The following is a 21,982-nucleotide window of genomic DNA, read 5'->3' as shown; positions in this document are numbered from 1 at the left end:
TCGCAGGCGTTGTGGATGGGTTCTTGAGGAGGGCGAGACCCTCATCCCAGATATCGTCCAGTAGAGGTACAGGGAGGACCGTCTTCCTCTTGGTCTCGCGCCGTTGATAAAGGAAACCTTCCTTCTTCTCTTCGGGGCAGAGCTGGAAAAGCTTGGGTGCCCTGGCTATCATGGCATGAAACGATCCAATCTCGTCGGGCGGGGAAGCCCGGGGAGGAGGTGACGACGGAAGATCCTCGTCGTAAACTTCGTCATCTGTACCCGTCGCGGCCGAGTCCGTCCCCATATCATCCCCACGGGTCGTGGACGGGGAGGAGGGCTGAGCAGGGCGCGATGGTTGAAAAGGAGGTGGAGGTTTAATCCTTCTCTTAGGAGGCGGGCTCCCAGAAAGGCCTGGCTCCGGGTCCCCCGTCGGGAGTTCCAGGATCGTGGATTAATGTGGTGCCTTCCACCCAGAGAGCGCTTCATTGATGGCATAACTGGTTTCAGACGGTAATGTCCCTTGTCTCCACACTCAATATTCCTTTGATCAATCTGTGTGATAGCCATAAATAGTCTATTCTCAAGTAACATGTGCATTCATGAAGAATGTGTCGTTTTTGGGTGAATAGATCGCCAGATCAAACTCTCTAACAAGTGTTCAGATTTCCTTATTCTGCCTTCTTGTGACTACCACTTGCTGGTTTATATACTTTCCTGTTTTTTGTTGATGTTGAAGTCTCCTGTCCCTCCCTACTTCCTTATTTTGAGTTTCCATGGTCCTAATCTGTCTGGCTAAGTGTTGCAGAAGGTTTTGCGTCTAATGTTGTATTCCCCATCGTTTATATCAACCTTTCTAACTTCGTGTTCAATAGTGCATAGCTTTTCTCACTGTCTTTCTGAAATTGTTACTTGACATGAGGTGTTCTTGAATGATGAGGATAGAGAGACCAGTTGCATGAAAGTGGCTGAGTTTTAGGAAAGATTTCTCCTGGCAACTTTCTCACTGTTGGGACTACCTGATCTGCGAAGGTGCTGTACAGTGCTTCAACCCCTGGACTGGTGGGACCAACCAGTCTCACTGTTCTTGAGGATCCAGCCATCCTAATACTTTGGAAGTGTGGCTCAACCACCTGTGGACGGACCAGCTATTGTGGCTGAACCATCCGGTGGACTGAACAGTGGTCTACCTCGCTCGAACCTTCGCTGTTCCGGGTTTGCAGGAAGAAGACATACCACGACAGCTTGTTGTATGTCTTCTTCCTGACGAATTTCAGCCGCCCAGCTTTAAGGGATCCTGCTCTGGAAGGACTTCTACAACTGCGTCTGGAAGGACACTTGCCAATGTTTGTGTGCAGTTGCCGTCGCGGGAACTCGACTTCTCCTCTCCTGTGAAGTGGGGTGCATTCTGCATTTCTCCATCGCCACCGGTTGCACTCTGTTCCTGGACCCAACCAGAAGAATCCTTTCACCGACAGCTCCTGGGCACCTTTCGCTGAAACCAAAGGCGAGAAATCCAAACTCCAGCGACCTCCCCTCCCCCTGTCGACCCATCCAGTACTCTTGGAAAAGAGTCAGGGTTGTAGGTAAATGCCCTTAACAGGATAACATTGAGAACAAGTCTTTGTATCGTTCCATTCCACCGCTTTTTGGTTGTCAATCTGAGCAGGAAAACTTGAAATATAACACATTTTATGTACCTAGTAATTTAGTTGCATCTCTTCTTTTGAACAATCACCAACACAATTTACTGACCTGCATCAGATACATTCCTGGGAAAAGCATTGTGACTTTTGGGCACAAGGCCCCACTCTTCTTGGGATTCGACATCTGTAGCTAGGGAATAGATCTTGTGACTTCGTTCCATCTTACTGAATTACATTACTTAAATCTTTTGTTGATTTTAAGTAATTGAACACATTTCAAGAACCTATGGTGACTGTATGTTTATTATTGAGAGTTTAACAATAATATCACCTGCTTGTTTAATTTTTTTGTGTGTTCACTATGTGGCCTCGTTGTGGTCCCCAGACCCCACTCGCACTCTCCTGAGAATAGAATTGACTTCTCTCCATTGCTACCTTGATTGGATTTTGGCTATCCTCCGAGTTCCACTGTTCACTAGAACTAAAGTGGCCTCCTAAAATCTGTAGTACAGGCCAGATTCTAGAAATTAATTTCAACAGTGAGCATAGGCTTAAGAGTGACATAATACACTGTTATTGAGATTTATAGCAAGCACCACTGCAGATTGCATGGTCTCCAAGTGCTCTGGTGGATCTCCAAGAGCAGGGATTGGCTTAAGTTAATGTTGGAGAGTGGGAAAATTCAAGATTTGCTGTATGGTGATGCATGCGATTCGGAACTTGTTTCTTAGGTAGTGGTGTAGAAGGCAAAGAATCATTTGTGACCAGATGGAAGCATTTGGTGCCTGTGATGCTATGGTGCATTATCCAGGATTTGTTACTATTTTGCTGTGGGAACACTTTGGTCCATCCTGCTTCCCTTTGTGTCCCTTTAGTGCTTTTATTTCTAGTAGGTTTATTTTATCAACATATTCAATTCTCATCCTTGCCTATCTGATTAAGCACATGTTCTATGTTAATGGCATGTTACCTATGGTGTCAAGCTGGTTTTATTTTCATTTTTGTTATTTAATTGCAGCGTAAGTTACGAAGATTTGAAAGTCATGCAAACATTGCTGTAAAGTCTTTGAAAGAAGTGTTGAGACAACACAGCGTGCAACCCTCTACAACTAAAACAACAAAGGTATTTTAATTGTCAAATGTATTTCTTGAGGAAACCATTTTACTCCCACATCATGAACTTGCATTTTTCTTTATGGCCAAAGTGTTTTCTTTTGAGAATCCAAAACACACTTTTTTTCCCTCCCCTCTTAAGGATGTTGCTCCAGTTGAAAGCATAAGGAATTTAAAGGAAGAATTACAGACTTGCAAACCAGTGATGGTGAAGACAACTGTTGACTGCATAACTGCTAAATCGCCCATGCCAGTGTACTTTCACTTAGCCAACCCCACACATACTTCTACTGTTGATGTGAGCACACCTGCAAAACAATCTCTTCCTGTGCATCATCGTGCGTCCAGTCCTACAACACCCCGTGCCTCTGCCAGTGCAGCTACCAAGCCATCCGGTCCCTGGACTCTGCAGTCTGTTACTTCCATAGTATCTCCTACCAAGATGTCTGTCATAAAAAGTGAAAGCGATTGTGAAAGGTTAGTAACCAAGTTGACTTTTACTTTTGGAAATGTGTTCGCTCAATCGTTCCTCAGTTACTATAATTTGTAAACTTATTTTTGCATGAAATGTCAGTTTACCATAGCTGCGTGTAATGCTTGCAAAAAGCAAAACTTTGTGTGAAGTGTTCTACGTGGATGTTGTATAGACAAACGCAACATAAAAAGCTTCCTTTACAGGAGCATCATCCTTAAAGAATTCAAATGTACAGCACCATTTTAATTTTTCCACCTCATTAGGTGATATTTTCTGACTGACTGGATCAAAGTGGGTGTCCTATCACTAAATAACAAGCATTGATCGGAATACAGTTTGCCTTTTGTAAAGGCAAATCATATCGCCACTTAGGGTCATTTTAAAGTTCACCTAATTTGGACTTTTCCACCTTTTTAGCTTGTGAACACTGGGGACTCTTTAATGTATGCCCTGCATGAAGCCCACAACTCTATCCCATAGACGTGTCATAGACTGATTACAAATGCATCTGTTGGCCCTTTCAGTGCAACCATCTTACCCCTGATGAGTCAATGGTGCTTTCTGTTGTTGCAATTTTCATTCAATGTGCCAATTTTAATATATTGTTATTGTTATTGTTATTTTGCACTTATATAGCGCCTTATATACCATTGGTATGGTCTGAATGCGCTGGTAGTTTGAACGCCCTTGGGAACCGAAGTTCAGATCAGTAGAGAGGGTAGGGAGAGTCAAAAGGTGCGTGTGTGCACCGGATATGTGTGCAGCTCGTGCGGTACACATGTAATAGCTGATTCTTATTGGTAGGTGTGGTGGTTGAGAGATCAGGAGAATGTGTTCGTTCTGGCAGGATTTATCCGGAACGGATGTGGCTGCGTTAGGCCTGAGGAAAACGCCTGGCTGGGGGTGTGAGAACAGCAGTGTTTACATAGAATGATGTGGAGTAAGCGGTGGATGTTCGTATGGGAACAGTTATACCGAATGGTGTCATAGTATCCCTGTGTTCTAGTTGAGTGGTGATGTAAAGGAGAGAGTAAGCGTGGGGTGTGGTAAGAATGGTTATATGCTCTTTCAATGTGCAAACTTCTAAAATCACTTTCCCAGAGAGGCTACCGGGCGAACTTCTAAGTACAATTTTCCATACAGAGGCTATTGGGAACATTTCTAAATTCAGTTTATCAGCGAGGCTATTAGGCGCACTTCTAAGTGTAACATTCGCGGAGGCTATTGGGTACACTTCTAAATGCAAATTTTCACAGAGCGTCTACTGGGCTACATTTCTAAGTTCAATTTTCCAGAGAGGCTATTGGGCAAACTTCTACTTGAGACTTTCCAGGGTGTTTATTGGATGCACTTCTATAATCAATTTTCACAGATGCTATTGGTAGCACTTCTAAATGCAGCTTTCACAGCGTGGCTAATGGGCACACTTCTAAATGCCGCTTTCACAGGGGATATTGGGCCCATATCTAAATTCAGTTTTCCACAGAGAGGCTACTGGGCGCACTATTAACTTCATTTTCCTGCGAGGCTATTGGGGATACTTCTGAATTCAGTTTTCCAGCGAGGCTATTAGGAACTTTTCTAAATTCAATTTACCAGAGAGGCTATTGGGCACACCTCTAGATGTAACTCTCATTGCGGCTAATGGGTACACCTCTAAATTCACAGAGGGGTTGTTGGGCACACTTCTGAAAGCAACTTTCACAGAGTGGTTATTGGGAACACTACTAAATTCACAGCGAGGTTATTGGGCACACTTCTAATGGAGAATTCCAGAGTGTCTATTGGGTACATTTCTAAATGCAGCTTTCCAGAGTGTCTATTGGGCACACTACTGAATGTAATTTTCACAGAGTGGCTATATGACAACACATTTTGTGTTAACTACATTGCATATTACCAACTCTATTATCCACATAACTGCATACATTAATTGCCACCAACAATCAATCCAATACTTACTTTGCTCAAGTGTATGTCCAATTCTAAATGTATTGTAATATTACAATAAAAAAGTCCACAGTGAAGTGGCCCTAGTCATCAGGGTGATACAGCCCTGTTTGTCCCATTGCTGTGCACTTTAGAGAAGAATTTCCAAGAGATCTTGAAGTCTGGATTGTAAAGATAAGGAGGCAAGCATTATGCTTCTCTTTATCTAAAACTTGAACAGCAAAACGTTTAAAACACAAACAAAATTTAAATCCAGTTTCGCAGACAACTGGGGAAAAAAACTGTAGTCCTTTGTAATAACATGCATCTATGGTGACCAATCGGGGCTTTCCTATGGCTTGACCTGGTTTTTCCTTCCTTCCTCTTTGCAACCATGTATACTTCCACTCGTCGCTTCTTGATCACTTAACTTGTTCCCTCATATCCAATGGCAACACAACCTAGGCCGGCTTTCCTTCTGTCCCTAATGAAAAATCTGAATCTCACTAGAAATCTCTAGGTGGAGGGACAAAGCACAACTTGTCTCTACAATTCCTGCATTTACTTCCATTTCACAACCATATGAATTAACAGTACGTCTGTATGCAACCTAGCACATCCTGCGCTGAATGATATGCTCACCAACCATATCCTGATTACTCTGTACGATACATACCACACTATATTGTTTTCTGGAGCTTGTGGGTCGGCTTAGATCACATGCTCTGCATAGTCCGTCATCTAGTGTAAGTCTCAGAGTATTACAAAATGTGCTTCTGAAACTCAAAACGGACGTCGACTGGGTGTGTTTAGTAATAGTATCCCTAGTGTGACGTGTACTTTATGCATGGTTCTTCACCCGTCGAGGTCCCTCAGATTGTTTTTTTCCACCATCAAAGTCGGCCGCAAATGCGGAGTTCTCTTCCAGGCTGATGCCTTTGATTAACTAAAGTTGTACTTGTAGACTTTCTTCCTTTCCTTTGTTTGCCTCACGACAGCTCGACCACTTGATGGCTCCTGTACAACACCAACATCGTCGACGACTGATCAACCATACGCAGCCTTTACGGTCCTCTTCGGGCTTCAGCCCATTACAGTAGGGAGTGAGGTGGGAGGGAGGTTCTTTATACTGACCTCTTAGAGAATGTTTATTCCATCATCCGCTTTCTTCTTTTTTCGCCCATCTACCCTTTTAAAATATAATGGAAAAAACCCCAATTAAATTTTGCCCCACCTGCTACTGTAAATTCCTGTGCAAGGACACTCGCTGAGTGTGCAATCACTGTCTCCCGAGGGATCACCCCGAAAAGCATTGTAAATCCGGTCAGCTTTTCTGGCCTAAAACCATAAAGGAACGGCGGATGAAATGCTGGGCCGCTCACGCCATGCAGGCCGAGTCCTCCATAGACGTGACGGAAAACTCCAGCGAGGGCAGCCTCTGGGTCATGAGTGACGCAGTGGGCAATCTGGCTTCGGCATTCCAACCTTGACAATATATGTGCTATTAATTTTCCATCAAACCCGTTTCATTTAGAAAAACTCATTGATTGTGCTGTTCACGTTTTACTGTTTGTACAGTTTTAACCTATTGTTATATATGTATATAATTTAAAATATCTGTTGAACTCATTCTAGCTGGGAGATCACTATGTAAATTACAAATGAAAGTGAAATTGTACAGGAACAGTGTTTTTTTTGTGACAACCTCTGTGTACAAGCAGGGTAGCTTTTTGTGGAACCTTTGTTTCACTCAGCATTCCAAGACACCTCTCAATACCAAGATCCCTCTCAGGACTCCTATTATGATGACCAAGCAGACCCAGGGTGTCAGGGGGACCGCTATGGCCAAGACAAGTTTTACAACAGAAATTCAGTTGCCAGACCATCAGGACCAGCCTGTAGCAGATTCGCCAGTTGACCATCAACTCCAGTACAACAAACTACTACAAAAGGTGGCGCAACATTTTAATATCGACACTCTGGAAACACAGGTCGACAAGGACTTTGTGGAAGATATTGTGGGGGACAAGAAGTCTGCCACCTAGTTTATAGCACTCGTGCAGTCAGTACAGAGACGTATCCAGCCATCCCTAATAACACCTGCTCTTACTAGGGCGGTCAACCCGAGAATAGACCAACTTTTCAGACCGGTGCCCACTGACCCCCGGTATATTACAGGGCAGCTCAAACCAGATTCCCTAATGTTCACCACCACCAAGGTCAGACACTCCTCTGGTGTCGGCAGAAGCCCCGCCAGACAAAGAGTAAAAAGATATATACGCTTGGGAGAAAGGTTGCCTCCTCTGCAGTATACCAAACAGGAATCGCTAACAATACTACACTGCTAGCTAGTTACGGCTGCCACAAATGGGATGAGCTGGAACGCCAGATAGAAACTGTCGCAGAACCACTAAAGGCTCAACTGCTTAAAACTATCTCGGAGGGCAAGCAAATCTCTAACTGCATCCTGAAGAACAACCTTGATGCAGCAGAGGGAACGCTCATTAAGCGGCATGCCAGGTTTAGGCAGTCAGGGTTTAAACTAGAGACTCAAGCAACCGTCTTAAACATGACAGTGGAGCTCAACGTATTATTTGGGAAGGCTGTAGAGGATGCCCTCAAGCGTGCCAAAGAGGAGTACGACACTATTAAATCCCTCTCGGGCAGTTAAATAACCTATTCCCAACTGGGTTGCTCAAACTCTAGGAGATTTAGGGGCCAGGCTGTGCAACGCTACTCTCAAGGAGGACAGTCCCCATCTTGGGGCCAATCACAAGGCCAAGGTTCCTCGTCCAATTTTGAAAGAGGAAACAAAAGGGGCTCACCTGGTATAGACTAAACCCCTCCCAATCGAGAACATACCGTTTCAGGTCCCCTCCCATGCCACTCTAGTAGGAGGCAGAATTTGTCACTTTACCCACGCATGGGAGGGGATAATGTCGGACAAGTGGGTGTTGTCCACTGTGACAGGTGGGTACTGCATAGAGTTGCTTCAAAAACCACCTTACCGCCCATCAAGACAGAAGAAAATGACAGCAGAAGAACAAACTAGGAAATAAAGGCACTGCTCTAGTAGGACACCATAGAAAATGGTCCCAGTAAACCAGGTAAATAAGGGTATTTGTGCCAAAAAAGACATTACCATGCGCCCAGTACTAGATCTCCGCCATGCAAACAAATATTTCAAACCACAAAAGTTTTGTATGACCACGTTCCAGTAGGTGATTCCACTCCTGAAACGGGTAGACTACATGGCAACTTTGGACATGAAAGATGCATACTTTCATTTTTCAATGCACCCTGCAGACAGCAAATAGCTGTGTTTCAGGATGGCGGGAGTATACTACCAGTTCAAAGTACTCCCATTCGGCATCACCTCGGCACCAAGAGTATTCACAAAGGTGCTCGCAGTAGTGGCGGCACACCTGCGCAGAAAGTCCATCGCAGTATACCCTTATCTGGGGGACTGACTAATCAGCAGGGAATCTCCTCAAATTTGCGACTTAAATACGCAAAAGACAGTAAACCTTCTCTTCATTCTGGGTTTCTACATCGAGAAGAAATCAAGCTTGTATAGTAGTGCGCTGTATAAATATTCTATAACATAACATTAAGCTGGGAGATGGCCAGCTTTTCCAAGAGTTTGCCCAGGAAAGGAGTGATGGCGATCGGGCGATAGTTAGCCAGAGAGGAAGGATCGGCCGAGGGCTTCTTTAGAAGGGGGTTCAAAAGAGAGTGCTTAAGGGGAGGGGAAGTTCCAGTGGTAAGAGTGATCGCAGAAATCGGCCACGACTGGATCAAGGGTTCTTGTGGTCTTTGATGGTTCTGGATGAGCAGGGGAGACCCTGCTTTGATGATTTTCATAGATAGGACTTGTCTAGAAACATTGTCATGGGTGGAGAGGGGAAAGGATGAGGAGAGATGTCCAAAATCGGGCCCGGAGTGGTAGAGGAGGAGGAAGAGCGGGTGGACAGGATGTCCTGAGTTTTAGTAGTGAAATGAGCGGCCAAGGCCAGAGGTCCTACAAGGCCATGTTGCATTCAGAGCAAGCAAGTCAAGTGAAAAGAGGTGTTGGAGGTAGTGCTATTAGGGTCCACTAGGGGAGGAAGTGCCAGATGTGCCCGTTGGGGGGCAACTGCATGGGCGGGGACATCCCAGAGGAAGACGGAGGTCTACCGCCCAACAGGTAAGTGTGTGGTGGAGGCGAACCTCATCCCACAGGTGGGTGTTGGCCCCGTCGACAGCGCAGGTGTGCGATTGGGCAGAAGGCCAGAACCCTATTTGACTCTTGAGGGACCAGACCGCCAATCTCGGCGATAGCGGGGATGGTTAACACAGGAGGGGAAAAGGGAAGGAGGAGGAGAAGAGAAAGGTCTTGAGTTGTTTGCAGAACTGGAGGTTTTCCGGTTCAAGACTTGAGAGAAATAGGGAGACTGTTCCATAGGAGGGAGCCAGCTGAGTAGAGCGAATCTGACCCCAACTCTCTGCTTGGAGAAGCGTTTGATCAGCAGAGAGATTGGAGCCAGAAGATCGAAGGGATCTGGAAGGAGAGTCTTTAGTAAGAGAGTTGCAGGTAGCTTGGACCCATGCACCAGACAGCCTTGTGGATGATGCAGAGGGTCCTAAATTTGATTCTTGTAACAACGGGGAGCTAGTGGAGAGATTTTAGAGCTGGAGAAATCTGGTCCCAGGGCTTGAGGCCAAGGATAATTCCCTCTGCTCTATTCTGGATTAGTTGAAGACGGAGTGAAGAAAGGGGCAGGTTGGGAAAGAGGCTGTTGCACTAATCTAGCCTGGAGAGGCCCAGAGCTCTAGAGACATTGCTCCTCTGGGGGAAGGTGAGGAAGGGAAGAATGGCTCCAAGGAGGTGAAGTTGAAAGTGGACCTTCTTGGCAAGGTTCAAGATGTGAGGAGTAAAGGAGAGCGAGAGAGAAGATGACCCTGAGGTTTCTGGCCTCAGTGGAAGGAGAGGGATGTGAGTCCATAGGGGGAGGCCAGAGTGCAGGAGGGAAGCTGGGAGCAGGTGTCCTGAAAGGCAGATTCGAAGGTATTGTGTCCTCCGACGTATTCCTTATCTTTGATAGATCATCTCCTCCGTAGAGGGCGCTGCGCGTCGACGTCCCTCGAGCCGATGTCCCTTGACGGCCTCCGTATCGGCGCTGACGTCACCACGCGTATAAATAGACTCGCGCAGCGTCCGTTGCTCAGTTCCGTTTTGCCGCGCTTCGTGGGGCCTGGGAATATCATTGCTCAGTTCTTCAGTCAAATATATCAATATATTCCTCGTGAATACTGACTCGTACTCTATGGCTTCCTCACCCGAACCGACGACTCCACGGTCCGGCTTAAAAAAATGTCGAGACTGTGGAAAGAAAATGTCGTTGACGGATCCTCAAAGGATCTGTTTGTGGTGCCTGGGAATCAAGCACTATTGTTCGGAGTGCGAGGACTGCATGTCCATGACGGTGAAAGCCTTGAAGGAGCGTAAGGGGAAGCTCGAGAGAGGTAATGCAGTTAACTTCTTCAAAAGTTTCCTCGGCGAATTCGAGACATTAGTCTCCTCGCCATCACAAAAGATATTCTCGTTCTAGGTCTCGAAGCAGTTCCCATCACTCTTCGAGATCTAAGCATTCAAAAAAGAGACGTTGAAGATCCCCTTCCTCGTCTTTGTCTTCTTCCGTTTCCCCGAAACGGGTCTCCTGCCCCACAAAACATAGCTCTCAGGCTGAGTGGGAAGAATTCAGGAAAAAGATGCTAAGCGTATTCGAGAAAGCGGCCTCGACCCCCTCGAAGACTGCTGAGGGTGATACCCTGGGTGAAAGACCCGAAAAATAAAAAAGCTGCAAGTCGCAGTACCCGGCGAAAGAAGCCACTCGAGAGCGGCACGAACCCTTGAGTAAAGGCAAGGTTGCGTCTTCGACGCCGTTGTCGAAGATCCCTTCGACACATAGATCGACGCCGTTATCGAAGGGTTCTTCGACGCACAGGTCAGTCGAGTCGTTGCCGAGAAAGGATAAACCCACGGCCACCTCACAGGAAAACATCTTGAAGGGGGAACTATTTTGGCAACCATGGCCGGAGATAACAGTAGTCACAGATGCCTCACTCACGGGGTGGGGAGCCCATACCAACGACTTGACCATCAGCGGTCGTTGGTCTCCATCGGAGTCCAGACTACAAATCATTCTGTTAGAGCTGAGAGCAATCAGACTAGCGCTGAAGGCTTTTCTGCCATCTGTACAGGGGAAAAATGTCCTGATGATGACGGACAACACAGTGGCCATGAACTACCTCAACAAAAGAGGAGGCGTAGGATCACTACCACTGTGCAGAGAGGCAATGCAGCTCTGGTTTTGGGCAATTCAAGAAGGAATCTCTCTATCGGCAGTTCACCTAGCCAGAGAGAAGAACTTGACGGCGGATGCTCTGAGCAGGCAGGGCAGTCTCCCACGAGTGGGAACTAGCTCAGGAAATCCTTCAGGAGATCTTCGCCCTTTGGGGAACCCCTCAAGTGGATCTGTTTGCCACCAGTACCAACAGAAAGTGCGATCTGTTTTGTTCAAGGGAATTTCCCCCGAGAGGAGCTCTAGGAGATGCGTTTGTAGTGGACTGGGAGTTTCCACTCCTGTACGCGTTTCCACCAGTCCCTGTCATTCCTGAAATGATCAGGAGGTTGAGAAGATTCCGGAGAACCATGATCCTAATTGCCCCAGACTGGGCCTGGAGAATGTGGTACCCGGACCTTCTGGACATGTCCATCTGCCCTCCAATTCGTCTTCCACTCAAGGAGAATCTTCTCTCGCAGAAGGGAGGTCGGGTTCTCCATCCAGACAGCAGAACCCTCAACTTTCACGCCTGGCTTCTGAAAGGTTGAGGTACAAGGATTGGGACCTCCCTGATGACGTCATGGAAGTGTTGCTTTCGGCCAGAAGGCCAGCAACAAAGTTTTGCAGCTGGTGTAGAGCAGAGAATATCGACCCCCTTTTCATGTGGTACACCAATGGTGTTATCCTTTCTACTCGGCAAATTCAGGCCTTCAAGTTGGCACCATCAAGGGCTATCTTGCAGCTCTATCGATATTCAAGCGCACTGCAGAGGAACCTTCGTATTTCAAATTACCCTTAGTAATATAATTTCTAAAGGGATTAACTAATATCTACCCTCCAAGACCTTTCCAGGTTCCTTTATGGGACTTAAATTTAGTCTTAAATTTCCTGATGGGTACTACTTTTGAACCACTCCACTCTTGTTCGCTAAGATTTCTCACCCTTAAAATTGTCTTATTAGTGGCCTTAACATCTGCTAGAAGGGTGAGTGAATTGCAAGCTCTATCTTGTAAACCCCCTCATACAATTTTTCATAAAGACAAGGTTGTCCTACAGGTGAATCCTAATTTCCTCCCAAAGGTGGTTTCTGAATTCCACATCACTCAGAAAATTACTTTACCTTCATTCTATCCGCCTCCCCATCCGGGGAAAGAGGATGAAAGGCTACATAGGCTGGACCCAAGGCGGGCTTTAAGCTTTTACATCCGCAGACTTGCTAGGATTAGGCAAGCAGACCAACTTTTCGTGGGTTAATCGGGGCACAAGTTGGGTCTACCGATAACAAAACAAACCATTTCCAGATGGATTATTTTGGCCATCCTGGAATGTTACAAACTGGCAGGGAAGGAGCCTCCTCAAAATCTTAGGGCTCATTCAACCGGGGGTATCGCAGCCTCTTCGGCCCTCCAAAGAGGGGTTCCGGTTCGAGACATATGTGCGGCTGACACATGGTCGTCCGCACATACCTTCACAAGATTTTACAACCTGGATTCCTCCTCTATTCAAGAGACTAGGTTTGGCAAAGCCGTATTACATTCGGTTCATTCCTAAAAAGAAACATGGCGTTTTACTCCCACCTCCAATTGCACACCTCTGCTATGGGAGTCTACCAAAGATAAGGAATACGTCGGAGGACACAATCCCTTCGAAGAACAAGTTACTTCTTAACTTGCAACGTTCTTTCGATGGGATGTTCCTCCGACGTATTCCTTATCTCCCCTCCCATCCATCCCCGCAGTAATACTTCCCTGGTGGTTGCAGCTTACGCTCCTTCAAGGTCAATAACCAATTCATGTAAAAGAACTGTTAATGTCAAAACGGAACTGAGCAACAGACGCTGCTCGAGTCTATTTATACGCGTGGTGACGTCGGCGCCGATACGGAGGCCGTCGAGGGACATCGGCTCGAGGGATGTTGACGCGCAGCGCCCTCTACTGAATTTTTTTTCAGAGGCCAGCAAGCTGGGAGATGATCTATCAAAGATAAGGAATACGTCGGAGGAACATCCCATCGAAAGAACGTTACAAGGTAAGAAGTAACTTGTTCATCTGTCTTACTGGCATAGGACCAAGATCATTGGAGGTGCGCCAAGGCTGAATAGCAGATAGGTAGTCAGGGATGATAGAGGAGGAGGAGTAAGAGGGGAGATTGAGGTAGAGTTGTGTTATCTGCATAACACTGGAAGTGAGGAGAGAAGACCGAGATTAGGTGAGCAAGAGGTGCTAGGTAGATATTGAAAAGCAAAGGCAAGAGGATAGAGCCCTGGGGAACACCACAAGCCCAGGAGCACTTGGGAAGGTCAGTCGGTAAGGAAGGAGTTAATCAAATCCAGTGCCCAGTCCTAGATACAAAGTGTATGTTGTATGTTGGAGCCATTTTATTAGGATAGAATGGTTGACCGTGTCAAAGGCGGAAGAGAGGTCAAGTAGGAGTACAGCAGGAGAGTTAGTCAAGATTTATACTCGACCTAAGAGAAATTCACTCACCTCATGGTAACGGGTGACAAAACATTTACCTTTGGTTTCTATAACCATGTACAGTGAAACCTTTATTTCCCATTTAATGCAAAAATGTACCCTGCAAATGGTACTCGCCCTTCTAAAAATCTCTTCGCCGATGCGAGTGGGCTAGTAGATTTTGCAAGCACTAGAGCACCTACATAGTCATCTGGCCTAATCAGGGTCCTGTCCACCACTGTCATGCTAGCACACACAAGTGGCAGGCTGGCCGTTAATGAGGATACTTCTGAAAAATTTCTGGGTATTCAGTTGCATATAGTATTCAGCACTTCCGAGTACTAATCCCAGGCCCCAAGGGAAACTAAGGAAGTCTCTGCAGGAGCAGCAAAGGTGGTTCCTGGCGACGAGGGGAGGACAGTGCCTCCTGCATAGGGTAAGGGTAGGCCAGGCTGACAGCTTGGACTCAAGTGCCTAACCTTTACACTTGGGGTCACCCTTCCTGTGATCCTTGGCCCCAGATCCCACAACAAGTGCCAGGTATGTGTGGAACTGAATTAGGATAACTGTCTGCTTTACAGCAGGAGGACCATTACTCTTACTCCCACCCCCATTAAACTTATCCTGACTACATTTATGGAACTTAAGCCAGGGAGGCTTTGGTTTATGTGACTGTGAATGCATCTTGGACATCTAATTTCTGAGACATCCCTTTTTCTTTGTCCTTTTCTCTGGGATCCTTATGGGACACCCTGTGGGAGACCCACTTGTCAGCCATTCTGGCCAACTTAAAGGGATCTAAAATGTTCTGGTCAGCAATGTACTAACGCAGCTCTGGTGAAACAAGCTTCAGAGAAATGCAACAAAAAAGAGGCGAGATCATTCAACAAAGGTTTTTGCCCTGTGTCCATCAAGCCACCCCATCATGTTCATATGGGCAGCACTCACCCAGTCAACAGTAGAGACATTGTTTCTTCTCATGTTCCCTGAACCTTTTAAGGTACTGGGTAGGTGTCTTGTCAAACTTGGCAATCAAAACGGCTTTCATACACTCATACTGGCCTCTTTCTTCCACGCTTTGCTTCAGAATACAGTCATAACCAGTCTGTTGTAGTCTACTCCATAGACACTTAGCCCAGTTCTTAATAGACACTTAGCCCAGTCCTTACGGTCAACATCATATCACGCGCTGTTTCAAATGCATCTAACCATTGGAGAATATCAGAACCCTCCACATACTGTGAAGACACCAGAAAGTAGACGGATACAAAGGAGTGCAATTTGGGATACAGACTTTTATTCAAATCAAGAGGGTTTGAAAAAGGCCTAACTTTCCCTTTGCTAAGGTGGGATTTCCCTGCATAACTGAAACTAATGATAGTCTGTGTCAGGAAGTCTAAAGTAAATGTCTGTGTCCAAAACCTATACTTGCCCTCACATATAATTGTACATAATGTGTAGGGATGTCTGCATCAAAATGGTAAGTGTTCAAATAAAAGTTCAGAGCTTCTTCCAGCACTTAGTTGGAAAAAGGTTTTCCCTTCCTCAGGATTCAGATAGTTCACTTTACCAAAATGATGGGTCCACTTCCCCAGGCTTTCAAGTCTCTCAATGTTCAAAACCAACAGAATTCCTTGGGATACTTCCCAGCTTTTCAGGCTTCTGTGTCTTTCACCAATTTCATCAGTTTTACAAAGTTCAATTCCTTTAGGTGAAAATACACAATTCTTCCTTGACATTCAATCATAAACTTTTAGATGAGTAAAGTGGCTTTTCCTTTATATGGGTATATTCGGTCTAGGCGCAGTTGTCAGACCACATGGTCCACCCATTACAGGTCACGGAACCAACATACCTTTCTGGCTTCACAGTTACACTGTCACTATTTCAGCTTCACAGTGGTATGGGATTTCTCTTCTTGCAGATTTCTCAATACTTGTTTTGCCACCATTCACTTGTTAGATTATCAAATCTTCTCAAAGCTTTGGCCACAGATTATTCTTTAAAATTACACAGTTCTTCTCCTTGTGGCACTTGTCAATGCTTGGTCTCTCTATTTCAGTGTTCCTTTTTTATCAGGAAACTTCAGCAACTGCTTCCAATCCATTTGGAATTCAATCACACTTACTTTTGTTCGGTATTCAAAATTAGTTAATTTCACTACAATTAATCACATTAAATAAAGCAACCACAAATTCCTTGTTTACTCTCCTGCTGGGAATTTGCACCCTGTTAATGGGCCTACTCCCTTTCAAAGTTCACTGTTTTCCTGACCTTTCCTTGGCTGTGTCAGTTTCCCTTCATTCACAATTCGGCATTCACAAAAATCCTTTCATTCATTTCTTTCAATCTACAGGTTATCGTAGTTATCAATCATCTGTATTTTAAGTTGAACTGGCATTCCAATTCATTCCATGGCCCCTCACTCGTGAGCGATCCGACCTGCATAAACCATGCACCACTGCGTCCCAGAGTCATTCAGGCTGCTTTGACTCACTGGGTACAAGGGCTTTGGGTGCACTTCTACACCCGGCTCGGTGCGTCTTGCTTCCAGTGTCTCTGCTGCCTCGGGTTCTCAGAGAGGGACTCCAGGAGGTAGGCAGTCCAAACCTGCCAGCGGAGACCTTCCAAGTGCTCCCGCCACAATCCGCGTCCCCTACAACGGCTCTGCAGCTCCTTGGCGAGTCGCTCGCATGTCTCCCTGCCTTCACCAACGGCTTCTCCTGCAAGCGTTCCACAGGTGATCTCCTTAGCCTCACCTCAGCAGGCCATTTATACCGTCCTCTCGGCCTCAGGTGCAGGCAATGTTTCTTTTCTGTATAATGGTCCGAGTACTCGGCATCCCTCCTCCTCGTTCCAGTAGCAGAGTTGTTTGTGTATGTCTGAGTTAATAGAGTGCATGACTCTAGGTTGTTTTTTCCTCATCCCAGTACTTGACTGGTGTGTTTTGGGAGAGTGTTTTCTGGAATAATAGGCAAGAGATTGGTAATACCCTATAAAAGCCTGGGGGGACCTTTTGACACCTTTATAAAAGGGAAATCGGGGTGGGGGGGGATACCGCGTCTCGCCCAAGGGTGCCTCATCCCCACTCCCCAAGTCACTTCCACCCAGGTGATCCACCCTCGCATATCCACCCCCAGGGTCAGGATCCAAAAGTGGCAGCCTTTTCCTGGCCACCTGGGAGGAGGATATATTGGGGAAAGAATTAAGGACGTCCTTGATTCCTCAAAATACACACCAACCAAATATTTCATGAACTTGTTAGCAGGAGATCCAACACTCCAGTGGTCTAGATGAAGTCTCAACCTTGACTTTCTCCAGCTGGAGTCTTTGATGATCAGTAACTGTCTTTGAGTGCTACTTGTTGCGCCAATTCCTCCTTTATCCAATCGGCTTCTGTTTCCAACTTTGTAGCTCCAATTTCAAAAGTTCAAGTTTCTGGGCATCCCTTCAAGAGCAATGCTGGGTTTGGGAATAGAAGCTGCAGGAGAGTTGGCAATCCCTTCCAATAGAATCTATAATAACACAAGGTGCAGAGTCCCCATTGGGCTATTCCCTCCCCCAACCTCCTTTATCAAGAATGTCACAATCACTTGGTAATCCACAAGGGCACCTATAAGCGCTGCCCTAGAATTGCTCTCAAAGTCTCTAATTCTCTCTATTCACAAGCACTCTGTAGATCCTCTAAGCTTACTCTAGGCAATTTACCATTGGCAATAGATTCCTTTTTGTTTGCAGTGATGTTTTTAGTATGTACCACTAAACCTTAAATTACCAAAAGTGTGGATATTTTGGAAGTAGTAAGGTTAAACACTGAGTCCTAAAACCAGTGATCCCATCGCTCTGCCACCAGTGTAAAGACTGAAGGGGGGCATCTGTATATCTGCCCCCTATGCAGTTGGGGAACAGGCACAGAGCACCCCTACCAAGGTGCTCTATATGGTAGGATGGACGAGCAACCGAAGGCTGAGACTGAAGGGAGGTAATGCAGGGTGGTTCTTAAGTACAGTGACTCCCCAAACCCCCACAAAGGAATGTCCACACTCTGTTAGGTGCTGCCCTAGATTTATTATTAACATAGATTTACATAGGTCCGGTTCAGATGAATATATACAAATAACAGATTGTCCTCGGGTAACACTATCCTAATAATGGCAAATATGTACACTCCGAATGGATTGTGTCTTCCAATGTATTCCTCCTCTTTGACAGCTTCAGTGGCTTCGGAAAATATTTTCGGCAGTGGACGCCATGCATCGACGGCGTCGAGTCGATGTCCCTCGAAGGCCTTTGTTGAGGGTGATCATCGGAGGATATATAGTATGCGTGGCGCCCATTGGCTTCAGTTCCGTTTTTCCGCAAACAGCGCTTGCTTTGTGTGAAACTCGGCGCGCCTTAAATCTGTCAAGTTTGTTACTTCGTGCAATGATTTAATTTTTTTTAAAACTCTATGATTATGTCCCCTTCATCAACACCGCAGACACCCAAGTCGGGGTTTAAAAAATGCAGGGATTGTGGTTCGAAGATGTCCCTAACCGATCCGCATCGAATCTGCCTGTGGTGCCTTGGGGAGGACCACAATACTAACATTTGCTCCAAGTGTGGAACGGAAGGGGAAACTCAACGTAGGAAAAACGTCCAAGTCCCCTAAACCCTGACCTGCTAGGCCGTGGACCGATGAGTCGAGAGGTGACTCTCCTCGGAGGAAGGAGGCCAAACGTTCCAGGTCTAGGAGTGGTTCCCGCCACTCGTCATCTTCGAAAAAAGCAACATAGATCGCCATTGTTGATCTCTTTGTCTGACGGTTCCCCTTTAAGGGTAGAGTACCCCTCAAAAAAGTCTACACCAGCATAGTGGGAAGCTTTCTGTGTGTAAATTCGAAATATATTTGATCAACAAAGCCGTGCTCTAACCAATCCTTCTAAGGGAGCCGGAAAGGAGAGTTTGAGGCCTAAAATGCGCACGCCCTCGAGCCTGGGTAAAACGCATCATCCTCGTCGAGGTCCTCAACGCCTTTGAGACCATCAACACCGTTGGTGCCGATAACGCCCATTAGGCCTTCGATCCCCACTAAACCGTCGGCTCTATTGACCCCACTGGCGACGCAGAAGCAGTCGACGCCAGTTGCGCCAATTTTGCCAGCTAAACCATCTGAACCAAGTGACCTTCCAAGAAAGGCACTATATAAGAAAAAGTTGACGACTTTGACCACCTCGAAGCCCCTGGTTTCAAAACCAAAGGACTTTCAACTCTTTGACTTCTATTTTTGAGGAAGAAGAACACTCTGATGCGGAAGATGCCCCTTTTGGGCTTCAATATGGTACATCTAATGTGCCTGAATGCCTCATTTCAGAGGAAAGTAAAATCACGATATATATGAGAATTGGCACAATGCTAGTGGAATTGACACTTCTCCAGAGCTGGAGTTTGGGAGACTTGAACCAGGGGAACATTCTGACTCATTTTACAGGCAACTCATGTCCAAAGTTGTTAAGTACTTGGGTTGGTCAAGGCTTCCAGCCACCTGTAACCAAGATGATCTAACTGACATTCTGAACAAGGGTCCACCTACTGATCGAATTTTGCCTTTCCATGTGGCACTTCAAAAAAGGGTGGCCAGGATTTGGGAGACTCCGGAAACTAATCCGGCGGTTGACAAGAATCTTACAAAAAGAAAGTACTGCCCCTCCGGTAGCGACCCTGGCTATCTGTCAAAACACCCATCTCCGGAGAGTCTGGTGGTCCAGGCAGCTACAGCAACTTCAAAACAAGTGGCGTACCATACGATCCCTCATGATGGGGACGGTAAGCTGGTAGATGGATGGGCGAGAAAGGTATTTTCCGCAGGGAGCATGTCATTAAAATCTGCCAACTCCACTTCCATTGCAAAATGTTTCTATACTCTATGGGAGTGTATTTCTATGGTGGCAGAGCATATTCCCGAAGGGGAGGAAAAGGTTAAGAATGGCAAAGAAGCAATGTGCGAGTCCCTTCAATCTGGATTGGATTCTGCAGATAGCATCAGCAGGTCCATGGCTACCAGCACTGTGATGTGGAAGTTTGCGTGGTTGCGGAAGTCGGTTTTTGCACCTGATGTGCAGGCTAGACTTCTCAACATGCCCTTTTGCCGGGTCTCATCTTTTTGGCAGCAAGGCTGACGAGATCCTTGAGGTTGCAGACCTCGAAGGCGGCAGCCAAATCTTTGTGTCGCGGTTGGGCAACCTCAGCCTTTTTGTCCTAGTGGACAACCTTGGAGGGGTAGATCTTTTCGCTACTACTCCTCGTTTGGAAGGGTCAGAGGAATGGGCAGTCGGAGAGGCCAAAGAAAATGACGAGGTAGAGGTTCCAAGCCAGTTCAAGCAGCAGCCTCTTTTTACCATTGGCCTCTGCAACAGCCGCTACAAAACCACTCTGATGTCTTGATTCACAGCTCACCAGTGGGGGGGCAGACTGTCTCAGCATCTGAAGGAATGGTGAGACATTACTTCAGTTGCTTGGGCTCTGGAAACAATAGCCCACTGTTACTGCCTTCCTTTTATAAAGAAGCCTCAGAACAATCCACCAGGGAAACACAAAGGATTCACGGATCCGCTCCTTGTGCAGGAAACTTTAACCTTGCTTGAGAAAGGCGCTATAGAACCAGTGCCTGTGGTGCGGAGGAGCAACGGTTGGTATTCCCCATATTTTTGGATCCCCCAATAAGGATGGGGTACTGAGACCCATCTTGGACTTAAGATAATTGAGCAAGTTCCTCAGCAAGGACAAGTTCAAGATGGTCACTCTTTCTCAGATCCTTCACCCCCCCCCCCCCCCAAACTTAATGATTGGTTGGTGTCATTGGACCTTCAGGATGCTTATTTGCATGTACCAATCCATCTCCAGCACAGAAAATATTTGTGGTTCGCAGTTGGCAGCTCGCACTATCAATTTCGAGTCCTGCCATTCGGGCTGAACTCCGCCCAAGGGTTTTCACCAAGCTGATGGCGGTGATGGCAGCGAGTCTCAGGAGAGGGGGGAATTCACGTCTACCCCTACCTGGACGATTGGCTGATCAGAGCGCGTTCTACTGAACAAGCCCGGGATCATCTCAATGCTACCTGCCGCTCCTCACAGACTGGATTTCTCCCTCAATTACAAGAAGTCCCATATGACACCTTCCAAAAAACGCTCAATACATCAGAGCTCTGATAGGTACTTCCTCGTGAAAGAGCCCACCAACTGAGGTAAAGGCTCAAGAATGTTTTGAGATGGTAACCAAATTTCAGAGCGCCCAATTCTTTTGATTTTTTAATTTATTTATTTCTTTAGGTTGCTCGGCCTCATGGCATCCTGCTTTTTCTGGTGCGAGGGGCTCGCCTGAGAATGAGATCCTTTTAATGGGCTCTCGGAACACAATGGTCCCAATTCTCAGGAAAGATGTTGGACCGACTACAGATTTCAGCCAGAGTCTCACAGGATCTTCTGTGGTGGGCCTGCGAAGAAAACATTCTGAAGGGTGAACCTTTTTGGCAACCATGGCTGGAGACTACAGTAGTGACGGACGCATCACTCACTGGGTGGGGAGCCGATGCCAACAATCTGACAGTCCGCAGTTGTTGGTCTCCATCGAGTCCAAACTGCACATCAATCTCTTGGAGCGGAGGGCAATCAGACTAGCGCTGAAGGCCTTCCTGCCCTGTTGTCAGGTGAAAGAATGTCCTGATGGACAACACAGTGGCCATGTACTACCTCCACAAGAGAAGAGGCATAGGGTCACTACCACTGAGCAGGGAGGCAATGCAGCTCTGGTATTGGGCAATTCAAGAAGGAATCACCATATCAGCAGTTCACCTAGCAGGGAGGAGAACAAGGCGGCGGATGCTTTGAGCAGGCAGAGCAGTCTCCCACAAGTGAGAACTAGCTCATGAAGTCCTTCAAGAGATCTTCGCCATTTGGGGAACCCTTCAGGTGGATCTGTTCGCGACCAGTGTCTAACAGAAGTGCGAGCAGTACTGTTCAAGGGAATTTCCTCAGAGGAATTCTATGAGACGTGTTTGTGGTGGACTGGGAGTTTCCACT

General features: G+C 46.4%; 1 protein-coding gene across 2 annotated transcripts in view; it reads left to right on the top strand.

Annotated features, from left to right (window-relative positions):
- Positions 1–21,982, top strand: part of ATF7IP2 (activating transcription factor 7 interacting protein 2) — a 763,479-nt gene that overhangs the window by 192,448 nt on the left and 549,049 nt on the right. For both annotated transcript variants that reach the window (XM_069647842.1, XM_069647843.1), the window contains exons 5-6: positions 2,644–2,748; positions 2,881–3,215. In XM_069647842.1, the coding sequence (XP_069503943.1) occupies positions 2,644–2,748; positions 2,881–3,215 (440 nt within the window). The remainder of the gene's footprint in view (positions 1–2,643; positions 2,749–2,880; positions 3,216–21,982) is intronic.

This window comes from Ambystoma mexicanum, chromosome 2q, assembly GCF_040938575.1.
Source record: "Ambystoma mexicanum isolate Mex_15411 chromosome 2q, UKY_AmexF1_1, whole genome shotgun sequence".
Classification (NCBI taxonomy): Eukaryota; Metazoa; Chordata; class Amphibia; order Caudata; family Ambystomatidae; genus Ambystoma; species Ambystoma mexicanum.
Note: the sequence above shows the minus strand (reverse complement) of the source record. Positions and strands in the feature narration are given on the sequence as shown.